This window comes from Babylonia areolata, chromosome 2, assembly GCF_041734735.1.
Source record: "Babylonia areolata isolate BAREFJ2019XMU chromosome 2, ASM4173473v1, whole genome shotgun sequence".
NCBI lineage: Eukaryota > Metazoa > Mollusca > Gastropoda > Neogastropoda > Buccinidae > Babylonia > Babylonia areolata.
In genome coordinates, this window is record NC_134877.1 from 45941496 (window position 1) to 45958712 (window position 17217).

The window sequence follows — 17217 nt, forward strand, 5'->3', positions numbered from 1 at the left end:
GCTTCAGGGAAAATCCTTTTTGGAGAGAGAGAGAGAGAGAGAGAGAGAGACGAGACGAAACAAAACGAAACGAAACGAAACGATTTAAAAAAATAAATTTCACGACAGAGGGGTAAGAAGAAAGCGTAAATGCATTTCTACATCCAGCAAACCAGAGAGAGTAGACAATCAGACAGACACAGATAGATCGTTCTATTGTTTTTCAACCCGTTTGCCTTTCCGTTTGAACCACTATTGAACACTCGAGTACTGTACGTGCTATTTCATTCGGATAAATGATGGCGACGACATTCGCAACAGTCAATCCAATCTTCATAAAGCAGAAAGACATTCCCGAATTAGAAAATAACCGACGGACCGTTTTGGAAATTTGTGTCGTGGCAGAGAGAACAGCTGGTCAAGGTTTCATTCTGGGCGGTCAGCAAACTGATCAGAGGTCTGTGGAGAATTTACCCAACCACCGGAGAGGCACGGAGGACATACTGGTGAAAAGACTGAGGCTCAGGGAGCGACCATCCAGGTATCCAGTACCAACCCTTTTATACTCCGGTCGGACACAGGTGAGGAGAAACCTACAGCAAAAGTGTTGATAGACAATATCCCTATCTCCATAGCGGACACCTAAATTGAACAGGCTGCGAATCAGTTGAGATCAAATATCAAAATGTAAAGAGCTAGGGATGTTGACAGACTTAACAGATTCCTGACTGGCCGCAGATTTGGGTACATCACAGTGCCAACCAAACCTCTTGACACCACACTTAAAGTCAACATATTTTCTGTCAAAATTTATCATTTCATGTTCACCCAAGAAATCAAGTTTGGGGGATTTATCCGGGGATTTGTCCTTGTCTTCAGATATCCGCACAGTATATCATATTGATATAATCAAACACACGCAATCAATCTACAAAAATATACCCAAGCATACTTATCCAATTATCAACTATGATAACAGAAACTGAATAGTATGGTCAATGAATTTCCAGACATACAAACAATTGATGTGTCCAAAAGTAACCACCCAACATACATGCAAAAATCCAAAATACATAAAAAAACAACAACATTACTGTCATCATTCACATGAAGAATATAAGGAATCAACGGGTTTTTTTCACAAGTCAAATTATTCCTCCTGAACGTAGTTCCCCTGTTGCGCCAGCTTAACTGCTGGTCAGTTTACAAACGATTTGTGTTTGTCAGATGAATTAGATTCAACTTATCAACACTCACCCCCGAAAGCAGAGTATGGCTGCCTTCATGGTAAAAAACGGTCGTATCGTGTACATACGAGTGAACGTGGGAGCTGCAGCTCACGAACGAAGAAAAAGAACTTATTAACAAATGTGACAGTGAAACAGTATCAGTATCAGTATCAGTAGCTCAAGGAGGCGTCACTGCGTTCTGTCAAATCTATATACGCTACATCACATCTGCCAAGCATATGCCTGACCAGCAGCGTAACCCAACCCAATGAAACAAATATAACACAATCTGCACCATCAAGTTTTGACATTATGCCACACACATTCCAAAAGGCTCGACTTAAGGTCTGTTCTAGGAAGAGGTATCTACATATATGGAGGAACAGCTCCAGAGAGAGAGAGAGAGAGAGAGAGACAGAGACAGAGAGACAGAGAGAGACAGAGAGAGACAAGGGACACAACTTGGTATTGGCGACAAATGAGTTGTTTGAATGATTGTTCTTGGAGAAGGTTACTTTTCGGCTTGGAGAAAAGCCCACTATTCAAACTTACTGAGCAACTCAGGTGTTTTCAGTCAATGATGTAGCTGTACCAGTGATCAACTTTTGACTCCACGCCAGATCACTATGGATACGTTCATCAATTGTGTTGGCCGTGTTTTGTGAGTTTTGTTTCGACTGCCTGATAGTGACAGCGTCAGTGAACCGTCTCTGACCATCTTTCATCGTTTGGTCATAGTTAGATCTACTCTGAGCAACGCACCTTCTGGCTACATTACATTAATCACACTTTGACAGCACACGGTGCTCTGTGTAGTCTTGTAGATATTACATGCATGTTACATAGACGATTAAGTTGTGTGTTCGAACATTCGATCTATCCAGAGAGGATTTTTTTTTTCTACCTTTTCATCCTGATTTCCAACCTCTGATAGATCTCCCATTCCTTCATTGCCGATTTTGTTTACGAAGCTCTATCCAACAACCATTCATACTCTTAAATGTTGTGTTGTTATCATTTGTTTGTTGTGGACTGAGCGATTTCAGCACGTATTGTTTTAACTCAGTTCGCAGGCGCCGTTGTCAAGACAACCTACAATATAAACAAGACAGGAAACTAATCAAGTGCAATGGTAAAGATAGGGAAAAGTCATTCTACAACCATTTAAGTCTATGATATTATCATTTCCAGGGGGATTTCCTTATTTGTAAATAAAATGTTCAGTTGCAAGATTTCTGTAGATATCAGGTTCTTGACTGGGACACAGCGTTCGCTAGTGCCAGGAACTTTTATTTAGAAATATTGCAGACTATTCACGAACTCCAAAGGAGATTTTATAACATTGGAACGATACAAATAATGGTGAGAGGTAGACAAAAAGAATCTTGGTTACTTGAGATAAATATGATGTACATGTTTGAAAGGAGGCCTTTACATACTATGTATACATGTATGCACATATTACACGTAAGCACCCATTGATGGTATACCCCCCCCCTCTCTCTCTCTCTCTCTCAAGCCTTATTCAAAGTAGGAAAAGAAATACTCAGAAAAAAGTTCTCTCTCTTACAATGACAGTAAAATATTCAACATATGAATTCATGCACATGGAAAATGTCCTCAGTATATCAAAGAGAGAGAGAGAGAGAGAGAGAGAGAGAGAGAATTCAGAACTCAAAACGTTTTTTTTATTCAAGGATTAAGATTTTAGGCATGACCCATTCCAATCTGTCCTTGCTAATCTACATCAGTTTCAATAGCACATATATATCTAATGAAAAGGGGAGAAAGAGAGAATTAAAAAAAAAAGTCATACAGAAAGAATATGATAAAGAACACACACACACACACACACACACACACACACACACACACACACACACACACACACACACACACACACACACACACACACATTGACAGATGGATGAGAGAGAGGGGGCGGGGGGGGGGGGGGAGAGAGAAATATGTCATCAGTATCGACAACCGGATGACGAAGAGAGAGAGAGAGAGGGTGTGTGTGTGTGTGTGTGTGTGTGTGTGTGTGTGTTTAGAGAGAAAATGGAAGAGGACAATATCAATTACTAGATCTGGTAAAAGATTACAGTACATTACCTTATCCGGCTTATGTCCCCACATAGATGGGTTTTTTTTTCTTTCTTTTTTTTCATGACCAACATCAGTTTCACCGATGACTGATTGTGTTTGGTACTTGTTGAGTATTATCATGTTTCCACAACCCATCAAACGCTGGCGTGGATTGCAGAATATGTAGTGTGCATAAATAAAGTGATGGTCTGTGTGCGAATGTACACAAAGAGGGTTTTAAGCTGCCAGCAGCTCTGTACGTACGTTGATCAAGGAGATAAGAAAAACATCCTCCCTCCATACACAGGGAGTATTGAAACAGTAGCTCGAATTCAGGACCCAGGGAAGGGAATGCAACATTCTGCTATTCAGCCGCTATACCCGTCGAAAGATCTTTGTAAATATCTCCTTTTTTTTCTCTCTTTCTCTCAGACACAATTTACGCACGATGAATTTTGTACATAAATTGTCTGCAGTGGAATTGCTGGTGGCAGATATATAAGAAGTAATTTGACACCATTGGACAGTTTCTAAGAATAAGTGTAAGATTTTCAATCGGTCAGTACATTTTTCTTATCTGAGACATAATTCAGCGATATAGTATAATTATACAAAATGTGCGTATCCAAAGATTTTAGCAGTTTCCATCATTTAAGGCTATATACATTATAGTTTTTTTTTTTAATTTGTTTTAAAAATCAGTACCTGAACACTAATTGCATTAATACATTTATGCTTGTTTGTTTGTTTGTTTGTTTGTTTTTCAGGTATTTCTTTTATTCGAGGACTCGTCTTGGTTACTATTACCATCTGAGAAATATTGCAAAAGCTAAGAAAAGACTCAAGCGCAGGGGAGGATGGCATACACTTATCACACCATTTCATTATGGAGGTATTTTAGTTAGAAACACTGATTATGCATGTGTGCACATGTGTGCATATTATGTGTCTGTGCATGTGTGTGTGTGTGTGTGTTGGACACAGAGATGGTCACAGAAGCGAGGACAGAGGTCGGGAAGATAATTTCAATATATATATATATATATATATATATATATATATATATAACACTGATAGCGTGATACTGTTAGTTTGAAATGAATATTCCACTGACCGCCGCAAGACATTGTCATGTGTACCTTATTCTTTCAACCGTCTGAAAAACATGATGTTGGAATTGGTAATTGTCACATCAATAGTGGCAGACACTCCACACAGACAGCGTACCTGATTCAACAGAACCATGGGTAGAATTACTTTTCAAACCTGTTTACTGGGTGAGAAGGGATGTTGAGATAATGGTAACCGATATATATATACCTCATGTGTACTTGTCTCTTTATCATAATAGTATGCGCTCTCTCTCTCTCTCTCTCTCTCTCTCTCTCTCTCTCTCTCTTCCCATAGACTTGATGATTGTGCCCATACCTATAATGATGGATAACTACGCTTACCTGGTCTTGGATCGTCGCAGTAACAGCTCTGTTGTTGTTGATCCAGGCCATGCCGAACCCGTGCAGGTGAGTGAATGATGAATTAACTGTATACCTTCCTTCCACGTCTACAGTGTAGGCTTCAGGTTTGTCTGGAACAATTTATAAGGGACAACTTGGACATTACATGGCATCAGTGAAGTGAAGAGGAAAAAAATCTTCGCATGGCTGACAAGTGCACGTTGATGCCTGGTTTGTCCAGAACACACATGTATTGATCATTGTATGAAACATTTCCAACTTAAAACTTTAACACTTGTTATAATTAAAGTAAAACTAAAAAAAAGCAAGGAATAGATTTGAATTTTACAGTCACCCTCCTTTGAAATTAAACGCATTCAAAGATTTACAAACAGAAAAAGAAAATAAAAGATCAGGTATTCCCTATGCGTTGCTTCCCACTGAAATACGATCTCAGTCTAAGCTTTTACATTTTATTTTAAACTAGGCACAATCACCAAAATTAATGGTTAGTGCCTCAGGTTCTGTCTCAAAGGCTTGTGCTTGGTTGAATTTCAGCAAGCATTCAGGTTTTGGGTGCAGAATTATCTTATCTCCACAGTCAACACATGCAGGCCCACGGCATGTATGCAGGCATATCTTCTTTCTTCTTCTTCTCGTTCGTCAGTTGGTCACCCCAGTCTCCGCGATGAAGGCAGCTGTACGCTACAGGTCCTCCGCACAGCCGTAGAGCATCCGGGTCACTGGAGTTGGGTCGGGCCAGTAGGTATACCTCTTCCTGAGCACCTTATGGAGGGGGCAGGACTGCAGCAGATGTATGCAGGTCTAGTTTTCACGTTTTAAAGATTCTACAATCCATGTTTGAGCTGCAGAAACACGAACATGATACTGTGTTGTCAAGATGTTACCCGGTATCGCAAAAGGTTTGCATATTGTGATTACGTTCACAGTCCTGTAAGTGTGGAAACAAAGTACGTCCGTGTAATGGTAGTTCGGTGAATGAATAAGGTTTTTTTTTTTTATTGTATTCTTTTTTTCTTTTTTCTTTTTTTTTTTTTGTGTGTGTGTGTCTGATCTGCATCAGTGCATGTTTGCAATCTGAGTAAAATGAGACTTGTTTTGTTCCGACAAAGGCAAGAAAAAGTAGTAGATTAAAAGCAACAACACTGGAGTACACTGGTGGTTAAGTAACGTGTTTTCTTACTGGTATTTTAAACTTCCAAGAGAAATTTGTTGAAAGGTTTTAGAGGAGGAAAATGGTATATATGGGTGGAAAGGTAGTAATAGTATTACTCTCTCTCTCTCTCTCTTTCTCTCTCTCTCTCTCCCTCTCTCTCTGTCTGTGTGTCTGTGTGTGTGTGTTACAGGCATATTTGAGCACAATGGGCGTCAAGCCAGAGGCTGTTTTAATTACACACAAACACTGGTGAGTTGTCAGGCTTCTTCTTTTTCTATTTACTTTGATTTTATTAATAAAAAAAGCACTAACAATATATCTTAATTGTCCAGTTTAAACCACCTCTGCTGCAGTTACAGCAAAATAGGTATAAAACAACACACTTATAAAAGATAAATTACCACACCACACTTATAAAAGAGAAATCATCAAAATCAACAGGAAAAATACACACTTATAAAAGATAAATTACCACACCACACTTATAAAAGAGAAATCATCAAAATCAACAGGAAAAATTTGGAATAAAGCTTTCAATTATCTTATATACAGAAAGAGGACTGTTACAACTACTAGTCACCTAAAAGTTTACCTGCATTATCTCTCTCTCTCTCTCTCTCTCTCTCTCTCTCTCTCTCTCTCTCTAACACACACACACACACACACACACAGTGAGAGAGAGAGAGAATTATAACATGACCATCGCACATATGGTCCACAAAAATATATTCGGTATAAAGCATTTGATTTTTTACAAGGAGAATAATGACAGGTAAACACTGATACTTCACACACACACACACACACACACACACGCATGTACGCACACGCACGCGCGCGCGCGCGCGTTCGCACGAACACACATAAACACCCTAAACACACACACATCCCTGCATAATTATAACACAATTAAAGTGGTAACACGTCGCATGGTTTTCCGGTAGAATTGTGAATGGATCAGTGTAAAGGACACTTCAGCAATTATTGGGATGGAACCTTTCATAGATCTTGAAAACGAGCGTGCGTATTCACGAATTCCGACAAGGATTAGCCTCGTTTTTTTCTTCTTTCTTTTCCCCCTTTTTGACTCACTTGTGTAAACAAAGTGAGTCTATGTTTTAACCCGGTGTTCGATTGTGTGTGTGTGTGTGTGTGTGTGTGTGTGTGTGTGTGGTAAACTTTAACATTGACATTTTCACTGCAAATACTTTTGTCAGTTGACACCAAATTAGGCATAAAAATAGGAAAAATTCAGTTCTTTCCAGTCATCTTGTTTAAAACAATATTGCACCTCTGGGATGGGCACAAAAAAATAAAAAATGAAGCCTGATTATATGCAAACTGCATTTACTGTTATATTTATATTTTTTGTATTCTCTAAACTTGGCACTTTGATCTGATATTCTGACCCAACAACAAGAGCAGTCATTATTATCATTTTTTGTTCAAACAGGAACTTCTTTTGCTAAGCATGGAAGTTTTATTTATTTTGCAAACGTTTTGGTGCAGATAGTTAAGAAGGGAAATTACTCTGTAATTAATGCTAGGGGACTTAATTCGCTTTAAACTGATCTTTCTGATCTTAAACATTACATTTTGAAATTATACACAATACATAAAAAGCTTGGATTTTTTTTTCCAGTGTATCACAAGTGAGTCTTGAAGGCCTTGCCTGTCTTGTTTCTCTTTTTTCTTATGGATGGTATAGGTCTGAGTGAAGATCGAACAGGCTTCGATATTATAGTCTGACTTTTTTTTTTTTTTTGCTGCCCCATCATCTACGCCGTTTCAATGGCATTACTTCCACGCCGCTCATTCCGAATCCCCCAAACACGGTCACACCCGTGTTCGTCTGTCGCCATCCCAGCGTCGGCAGTGCTCAGGAAACCATCGATGTTACGTCGCCATGAGGCCACACAACAGAGGAGACCCTGCACTGCTGCTGAGTCACTTCGGTTGTGTTCAGTAGTGCCTGTTCTGATTTAGCCTACTTTCAACACCACCTGCTATGCGACCGTCTGACGACAATAATGGCTTAATTTAATCGCAGAACCCCCCACTCACCACGTGCCTCGAACGACAGTCCTCTATTATTAAATCTGCCGACATTGAAAACCATGACAGGGCTCGCCCCAAGCACGGAAGTGGGCGTATCGAAACTGAGGTCACCATGAAAGCAGTCGTCAATGACTTAAGTCAGTGACTTAAGTAACGCGAACACTTCATGTTGATCCAGCGTGAGTCACGGAGAAGACGACATCAGAATAGAAAATTTAGGAGTGGGAGAAGGTATCTGATCTGGTGATCACCATTATGTGGAAAGAACTGGACTTTTCCGGAGTGATCAGTTTGTATATTTCGTCCCAAATGATGGTTTTGCCCCCCCCCCCCCCCCCCCCCCCCTTCCCCTTACCCCCCTCTTTTTTTAATATACTTTATATATATATATATCTATATATATATATATATATATATCCAATCTTGTCATTGTTACTAACTTGGGTAAAACGTGAAATTCATATCAGTTCCAAATGAACGTAACGTGACCAAAATGAGCTGACTGGTTTTGGTAGGGATCACAGTGGAGGAAACAGGGAGATGCGACAGCATTACCCGGAGATCAAGGTTTATGGCAGTTCTTCAGATAACGTGCCTGACATCACACAGTAAGTGAGAGTTTGATCAATGGTTGTTAACCTTTCTTATTTTTTTCTTTCTTTTTCTTTTCATTCAGATACCTTCATGACCTTTAGTCAATTGTCTTCATAATGGAAATCTGCAGCGCTTGTTCTCTTGATATAATTATTATTCTAAAAAAGTAGGCCTGTTCAAGATTTCTAATTAATGTTTTTTTCTTTCGCTTTCAGGCAATATCTGAGTTAATGTGCTATAATATGAAAGAACACCATTTTTGTTCCATGTGTGTGTGTGTGTGTGTGTGTGTGTGTGTGTGTGTGTGTGTGTTTGGTTGTTTTGTTTTTTGTTAAGTTGTGCATGATTTTGTGATTAAAGAGTTCATCTTTTTTTCTTTTTTGTTCTTCTTTTTTTTTTTTTAATAAACTTTTAAGGGTCTTCCAAGCAGGGATGTGACCCTGTGTAATTGACTGGTATGTGGGCATTAAGCTAGATATATACATATTTCGTTCTTTCCACCATTTAACACGCAGTGGCATATCACCAGTAATCCAGTTCGAATATTTCATGACCAAAGTCACTCACAGAATGAACACTGTTTCTATTTTGACAGCCCCGTGAAAGACGGAGATACGTTGGGATATGGAGACCTCAAGATCCGTGCTGTGTTGACCCCTGGTCATACCACAGGTCATGTTGTATACATTTTGGACGGAGCGCCCTTCGGAACAAGTGATTCCGTCTTTACAGGAGATATGCTGTTCTTGTGTGGATGTGGTGGGTATGCTTTGTGCACATTAAGTGTTTGGTTTTCTTTCTATGTTCATAATTATATTCTGATTCATTGTTGATTTTATATGTTGTTTTTTTTGTTCGTTAGTTTTTACATATCTTATCTAAATTTGCTGGAGGGTGTGTGTGGAAAGCATACATTCGATAGCGTGGAGTAATTTGAAGTAGTTTGACTTACTTGACTTACCCAAAGCAACGAAAGCCACGATAGTCGGTGTAGTTCATAAGGCCCACTGCACGCAGGGAGCGAAGCGACAACTGAGGTATCATGCGACAAGTCATGATCAGATACGCTGATTTACTGCTACTACTACTACTACTAATGATGATAATAATAATAATGGTATTTATATAGCGCTGGATCTTGTGCAGAGACTAATCAAAGCGCTTTCGCACCAGTTACAAACTTTTCTTGCAACTCAAACTTCGAAGACTGCATGGCGACAAATATTTTTGCTGTCGGGGGGACAAAGAAGTTTGCTACATAGGGAAGAACAAGTTCAAAGTCAGTGGCTCCACTGCTCAGAAAATAACTCAGTCAAACAAGCCCCCCCCCCCCCGGCCCCCCTCCACTTGCTGAACAAAATGGCTGACATCGTCAGCACGGATTTGTGCTACGTGTCTCTGTCAGCGCACTGCCACACAGAGGAGTGGAGTGGAAGAAACTAATGTGGATAGTTAATGCCCTTTCCTTCTCTCATTCACTGTAAGGATCTATCGCCTATGTAATGTACCTTTTGAGCTGTGCCCCCCCCCCCCCCCCTCCCCCCGGGCGCCCCCCTCTCATTTCCTGTCATTCCTCCGCTGCTCCCACCTCCTCCCCATTTTGTCACACACACACACACACACACACACACACACACACACACACACACACACAAACTTATTTCTGGCAGATGCGTAATATTTGAATGCCAGAGTTTAAAAGCGTTTCACAAACTTTTCGCGGGCTTCACATACATGTATTTTTGGCTGTTTCAAGATGTTAACTGATATTGCGCAAGGTGTACTGCACAGTGCATTATATTTATTTTGAGGTTAGGTGGTACGTTGTTGTCGTTTTCCCATCCATTTTCTTATGTTCCATATAGCGTACCTTTCTCCTTTTATTCCTTTTTGGGTCATATGTGTGTAAACAACGCTAGTCATGTAATAGCCCTGTGATTTCGTTTGTCCGTGTTTCTCTGTGCATGTATGTATGTGTGTATGTATTTATGTACGTATATGTGTGTTGGTGTATGTGTGTGTGTGCGTGTTTGTGTGTCTGTGGAAAACTTTTAACAAAATTCATTTTCTCTGTAGATACTTTTTTGTCAACAATAAATCTTGCCGTGTCACAAACCCAAAGTGGGTAAGGAGGATCGATGGTTGAGCACCACCGTAGGATTCACACACACACACACACACACACACACACACACACACACACACACACACACACTGAATATACACATAAATATGTAAATAAATAAGCACATGGGGGCGTAAATAATAGAAGAAATAACACGAGAAACAACACGAGACAATAACCTTATCTGGACCGAGAACACAAAGAGAAGAGAGAAAAACAAACAACAACAACAAAAACAAACTAACCAGCCGCCGTGGCGAAGTGGTTAGCGTCGCGGACTGACGGCTGGGAGGACGCGGGTTCGAATCCCAGCAGAGGTGGGTTTTTCGGCCCGTGGCCGGCTACTACCCAGAGTTGAGTGTGCTGTGGGCTTAAATGGGGAGACTGGGACCACACAGCCGAGTGTCATCCACTTCAGTGATGCGTCTTTGGGTGTGTTGCTCTAATTACCTGACCAACACTGCAAGTGTCTGTATCTCTCGGGCCTGGTTAACGCCGGGATATCATTATGACAGGAAGCGTAGAGTACAGCCTTGTCACGCAGTCCCAAACCAAAATGGACTTCCATAGCAACATCATCAACGTCATCGTCATCCTCCTCTTCCTTCATCATCATCATCAATTAAAAAAAATAAAAAATAAAAACCAGTCCCAAAGTATGTGGCCTTTCATGCCCTGCTCTCATGGTGACCTCAGTTTAGATACCCCTCCACTTCTGTGCTTGGGGTGAGTCCTGTCAATGTCTTCAGTGTCGGCAGATTCTTGGGGGACTGTTGTTTGAGGGACATGGTGGCGGTCTCCACTCTGGGAGGGACGCTCACTCAGTCTGGCTCCGCGACTAAGCCATTATTGTCGTTATTAGGGGGCTTAGTAGGTGGTGTCCTAAGTAGGTTGAATCAGAACAGGCACCACTGAACACCACCGAAGTGACACACGTGCATCTCAAACGCTACACCTAACAGAAGCATCAACACAGAACACGCACAACGTAATAATATCCAGTCACTTCCAGTTCTACGAAAGGTTTGAAAAAAATAAAAGGCAAAGCTTTCATGGCTCAAGTGTGACTCCTGCTAAAAACAAAACAAAACAAAAAACAAACCCCAAAACAGGCATAGCCATAGCTGTATTCTTTCCACTGTGTGTTCTCTTTCACTGTCAACAATAATGTTGCCAGGGCGACGCTAATTGCACGTGACTTTCGAAATATGGAATACAAAGAAGAATGACGCTTGTCAATCATGTGCAAGATCATGACGCAGCAGCGAGTTTCCTCGCGACGTCATTGTTGTGATGCACGAAACGTACGCTGACGTTTGACACTGTCGATGACGCCCCATGTTCAATGAGCCCCATGACCCTTACATAGGAATAGAAAATCGGGAGGATGGGTGAGACCAACAAAGCACTGACAAGAACAGTACAAGGGTTTATTTTTAGCACACGTTATTTGCAGTAATGTGATAATTGTCTAATCATGATATACTGATAATAGTAATAATAATAATCGTCATCATCCTCATCATCATCATGAGAAATCACAATCACAGTAACAAATATTATATTTTTTGACTGCTCAGTCTTCTGCGCCGTTTCAGCGGCATTGCTCCCATGCCACTCATTCCGAGTCCCCCATACACAGTCAAAGCCGAGTCCATCTGTCGCAGTCCAAACGTCGGTAGTCCACAGGGTGCCATCGATGTTATACGTTGCCAGGAGGCTACATTCCAGAGGAGACCCTGCACTGCTGCTGAGTCACTTCGGTGGTGTTCAGAAGTGCCTGTTCTGATTAAGCGTACTTTCAACGCCACTGACTAAACCCCCTACTAACGACAATAATAGCTTAGTCGCAGATCCAGACTGAGAGAGCGTCTCACCCAAAGTGGAGACCACCACCACATCCCCCAAACGACAGCCTCCTAATGAATCTGCAGACACTGAAGACCTTGACAGGACTCACCCCAAGCACGGAAGTGGATGGGGGTCAAAACTGAGGGCACCAAGAGAGCATTGCATGAAAGGCCACAGGATTTGTAGCATTAAAAAAAAATCATTCAACTCAGTGTTGGAGGAGGACGGTGATAGTGAACAGTGTCGCTGTAGAGTTCCATTTAGGTTTTGGACTACGTGACAAGGCTATACTCTACACTTCATTTCATTATGATATCCTGACATTAACCAGGCCCAACTCAAGAGATACAAATATTTGCACTGTTGGTCAGGAAATTTTAGCAACACACCCAAAGACGCATCCGTGAAGTGGGTGATGCTCGACTGTGTGGTCCCAGTCTTCCCATTTAAGCCCACAACACACTCAGCTCTGGTTAGGAGCCGGTTGCGGGCCCCCCCAAAAAAAATCTCCGCTTGTAATGGAACCAGTGTCTTCCCAGCCGTCAGTCCACGACGCTAACCACTTCGCCACGGTGGCTGTTTTTTTGGTAGCATCTTCTGTATGGTTGGAGTCGGCGTGGCAGAATCGGTTAAGCGTTGGATTTCATTTCTGATCCAGAGTTCACCAGTGATCAGGGTTCGAGGCCCCGCTTCGTCATGCTGCTGTGTCCCTGGGAAAGGCACTTTACTCCGGTTTTTCCGCACTCGACCCAGGTGTGAAGGGTTACCTGACTTTGCTTGGGGAAGGTTAAAACGGCGGGAGGAGAAGACTGGGTCTCCACTTTGATGTGCCGAGCCAGGGGCTGTAGACACACATTGGCTATGAAGTATGAATTCACCACCCTGATGTCCAATAAAGGCTATGGGACCATTAACCTTTTTAAACCTCCATGGTGACAGATTGTTCTCTTAAACCACTGATACTTATTTTCTGCAGGACAAGCATTTGAAGGAAGCGCCACAACCATGCTACAATCATTGGATTACTTGTCGTCTCTGCCTGACGATACTTATGTGTGGCCAGGTGAGAAGAACAGAAGAATCCTGCTGGATACTGTGTGTTCATGAGGCTGTGTGTGTGTGTGTGTGTGTGATGCGCAAGATGGAGAGGAATTACAAGCAATAATTGTTTTATTTTCACGGTTGCCCAAAGCACTTTGGAATCTGATAATGGTAAATTTATCTTTTCTAACCAAATCGTTGTAAATGTTTGTCCTATACTTTCTCCATTCCAAGCTGACGAATGTTGCAGATTTATTGGCAGATGTTACCCCAAAACATGTGTCTGCACGTCTGGACCACAATGCATGGAAACATGTTATGCATAATGCAGGTATACTTGAAGATCAAAACTTTGATGATCCGGAGAAGCAAATTCAATACTTTCTGCTTGCATGATAGAGGTTAACGGTTGAATAAAGGCACAATGCCAAACATCGAACAAACATGTCGTTATGTTTTGCTTGTTCACATGGAAGCCAGGCGCTATTTTGTTTCGCTGTTCGGAAGACTAGAAAATTATTATCAGAATTATCTAAAACGACGTGTATTTTTATTTGCGTTAGGAATGAGAGGCTCGGGTGTAAATAATGTCTACCGATGAAAGAATAAACAACTCAAAACTAACCAATTAGCAGCACACACGCAAACAAACCCAGCTTCAACTAAATGTTCTCTGTGTGTGTGTGTGTGTGTGTGTGTGTGTGTGTGTGCAGGTCATGAGGACGGATTGGGCAGCCTGCAGTATGCCTGTTATATTGATGATAAGAACACGGTAGCCAAGGCGTGTATTGTCTAATTATTTCCACATTGGTTTGAATATATATATATATATATATATATATATATATATATATATATATATATATATATATATATATTCTTCATAGTGTGAAACTTGATATTAAAAATTTTGCTCAATGATGAAGAATGGAATTGAAATTGCATGTCACCTCCATTATGCACAAGAACAACAAGAAAACAAAAAAAACGAAACAAAAAACGACCAAAACAAAACAAAACAAAAAAACAACAACAACAACAAAAAACAAAAACAAAAACAAAAAAAGTCGGGGGTGGAGAAATTATTGAAGACAGTGGTTGAAAACCAGAGTGCCATGTACCCATACATGAAGAAGAAAAACAAACAAACAAACAACAACAACAACAACAACGCCTGCGTTGTTGTTTTTGTTGTTGTTGTTATTTTTATTTCGATTTGTTCTTGCAGGTGAAACTTGAGTGGGCCAAGTCTCGACGATACAGAAGACTTTGCACGGTTTGTCTTTGATTAATATTTTTTTTTCTTCATTTCTGTCTTTTCCAGCCCCTTGCTCCAACATCCTTTTTTTTCGTTTTATTTTGTTTTGTTTTTAGATTCTTTTGTCCACGTCAGCAATTCATCTCTTTTAGTTTGAGAAATATGACTCATCCGGGGAAATGAGGCACTTGCATGTGATTGACCAGTTCCTATTTAGCAGATAATTTCTCTCTTATTTTGTGTGGTTTGTGTTGTTTTGTTTTTCAGTTTGCACCTTTCCCACGTCCCCCAAAACAGCCCCTCTTCTTTCCTCACCTATTTTATTTTATTTATTTATTTATTATTATTATTATTATTTTGCTTGCACTTTTACTTTGTTGGATTCAATTCCATTCAGTTCTGTTCGAAAGACTTTATTGTCTGCTTCGAGCAATTAGAACATTTTTTTTCTTTTGGCTCATTCAAAAGCTCCTTAACAAATAACAAGGCGAAATGAAAAATAAAAAATAATAATAATGAGTAACCGGCACATCCTTTACTGATCACCACGCGCACATAAATCATAATATAAAATGAAAGTATTCATGTAAGAAAACATAACACTTTAAGACAAAAGTGAAAAAAAAGAAAGAAATGAAATGAAAATCCTGCACACCCATCCTTGAATACTATGTACATTCCAATCATATAAAAACAATTAGAAAAAAATCAGGCTAGATGGATATAACGTTTTGAAATTTAACATCACAGATAAATCCAAGCAATAACCCCACCCCCACCCCTCCAGAGCAAAACAAAACACCACGCATTCTTGCATGACTGTATTAGTGTGCGTACTAGTACAAACACACACACACAGCCTCACGTAGACGCAGAAAAGTATCCCTGATACCCTCTCCACTGCCCTCAGTTCTTTCCTTACACACGCATACATGCGTACACGCCGGAAAAATACATGTACCTGTTTGTGTGTGTGTGTGTGTGTGTGTGTGTTTGCTTTCCCCCTCGTGTGTGTGTGTGTGTGTGTGCGCGCGCGAACGCGCGCGCGCGTGATTGGATGTGTGTGTGTGTGTGTGTGTGTGTGTGTGTTTTACGGTAGTCTTGTTACCCCAAAATTAGTAGCTACACACATCTAGAAAGAAATTACCTTTATCATCGTCATTTTCTTCTTCTGTTTCTTCTTCTTCTTCTTCTATGCATCTGCAGTCAGACAGTCAGATCAAATCTGGTGACGAATACAGCTGCCTTCTTCAGGTCCTGTCAGGTCTTGGATGAATGGGCCTGATCGATTTAATGAAAACTGTACTGCGAAACTTGGATTGTGTGATTTGAAGCAGTAATATAAACGTATTTTAAAAAAAGAGATAATACTTAACGCTAATAATATAGGTATGTATTTCCACCCCTCTAGTGTCCAACAACAATACGAGAAGAAAAGCTGTACAACCCTTTCCTGCGAACACGAGAAGAATCCGTTCTTCGTTATCTGGGTTATGTCCAAGAGGGGACCTTTGTCACACCGGATAAACACACAAGAGCCCAAGTATTGAGGGATTTGTGGGAAGACTCGATGACACTCGAGCCTCAATGTTTGTGAAAGAAAGGAAGGCTGCCTTTATGTGCTTTTGTAGTTTGATGATGTCATTATCTAGATTGTAGGTGTTCTGGGGGTGTGGAGGCGAGGGAATGTTACAAACTGCAATCTTTTTTTTCTTCTTTTTTTTTTAGATTCCTGATACAATTAACTATTATTTCAATGTATCTGAAATACGATGTTCATATAATGTATCATAGATGTGTCACAGTACCTGTTTTGTAAATTGTGAGTAGTGTCTTTTGTACTTAACAATGGAATAGAATATCATCGGCAGAGCATTGCTCCTTGCTGCTGCTTACTTTAAGACAGGACTTTTTTTGTGCATATAACTTTCGCCCCCCCCCCCAACACACACACACACACACACACACACATGAATTGCTTTACCTCCCGTGTGGAAGACCGAAATAGAAGTTTAGCATCCTTTTGAGTGCTAATTAAAAATATCTAGTATCCTTTGGAGTGTTGTCTGAAATTGCCTCAGTAGTATCCTTTAGAGCGTTGTCTGAAATTATCTAGTACCCTTTGGAGTGTTGTCTGAAATAGCCTGGTATCCTTAGGAGTGTTGTTTGATACTGTCCTGTACCCTTTGGAGTGTTGTCTGAAATTGCCTGGTATCCTTAGGAGTGTTGTTTGATACTGTCCTGTACCCTTTGGAGTGTTGTCTGAAATTGCCTGGTATCCTTAGGAGTGTTGTTTGATACGGTCCTGTACCCTTTGGAGTGTTGTCTGAAATTGCCTGGTATCCTTAGGAGTGTTGTTTGAT

At 40.6% G+C, this 17217-nt stretch overlaps 1 protein-coding gene across 1 annotated transcript; it reads left to right on the forward strand.

The window, feature by feature from the left end:
• The first annotated feature begins 278 nt into the window (after nt 1-278).
• On the forward strand, nt 279-13314 carry LOC143277571 (putative thioesterase PNKD). Its single transcript, XM_076582453.1, has 7 exons — nt 279-520; nt 4064-4188; nt 4704-4816; nt 6118-6176; nt 8501-8593; nt 9175-9338; nt 13214-13314. Exons 1-7 carry the CDS (start codon nt 279-281, stop codon nt 13312-13314), a joined length of 897 nt encoding a protein of 298 aa, XP_076438568.1.
• The last annotated feature ends 3903 nt before the right edge of the window (nt 13315-17217 follow it).

What these genes read in the sequence shown, in the direction of transcription:
- LOC143277571 (XM_076582453.1), top strand. Translation starts at nt 279, where the DNA reads ATGGCGACGACATTCGCAACAGTCAATCCAATCTTCATAAAGCAGAAA. An exon ending in TTAATTACACACAAACACTG is followed by an intron (nt 6,177 to 8,500) that starts GTGAGTTGTCAG and finishes TGGTTTTGGTAG; the next exon opens with GGATCACAGTGGAGGAAACA. An exon ending in GCTGTTCTTGTGTGGATGTG is followed by an intron (nt 9,339 to 13,213) that starts GTGGGTATGCTT and finishes TTTCTGATCCAG; the next exon opens with AGTTCACCAGTGATCAGGGT.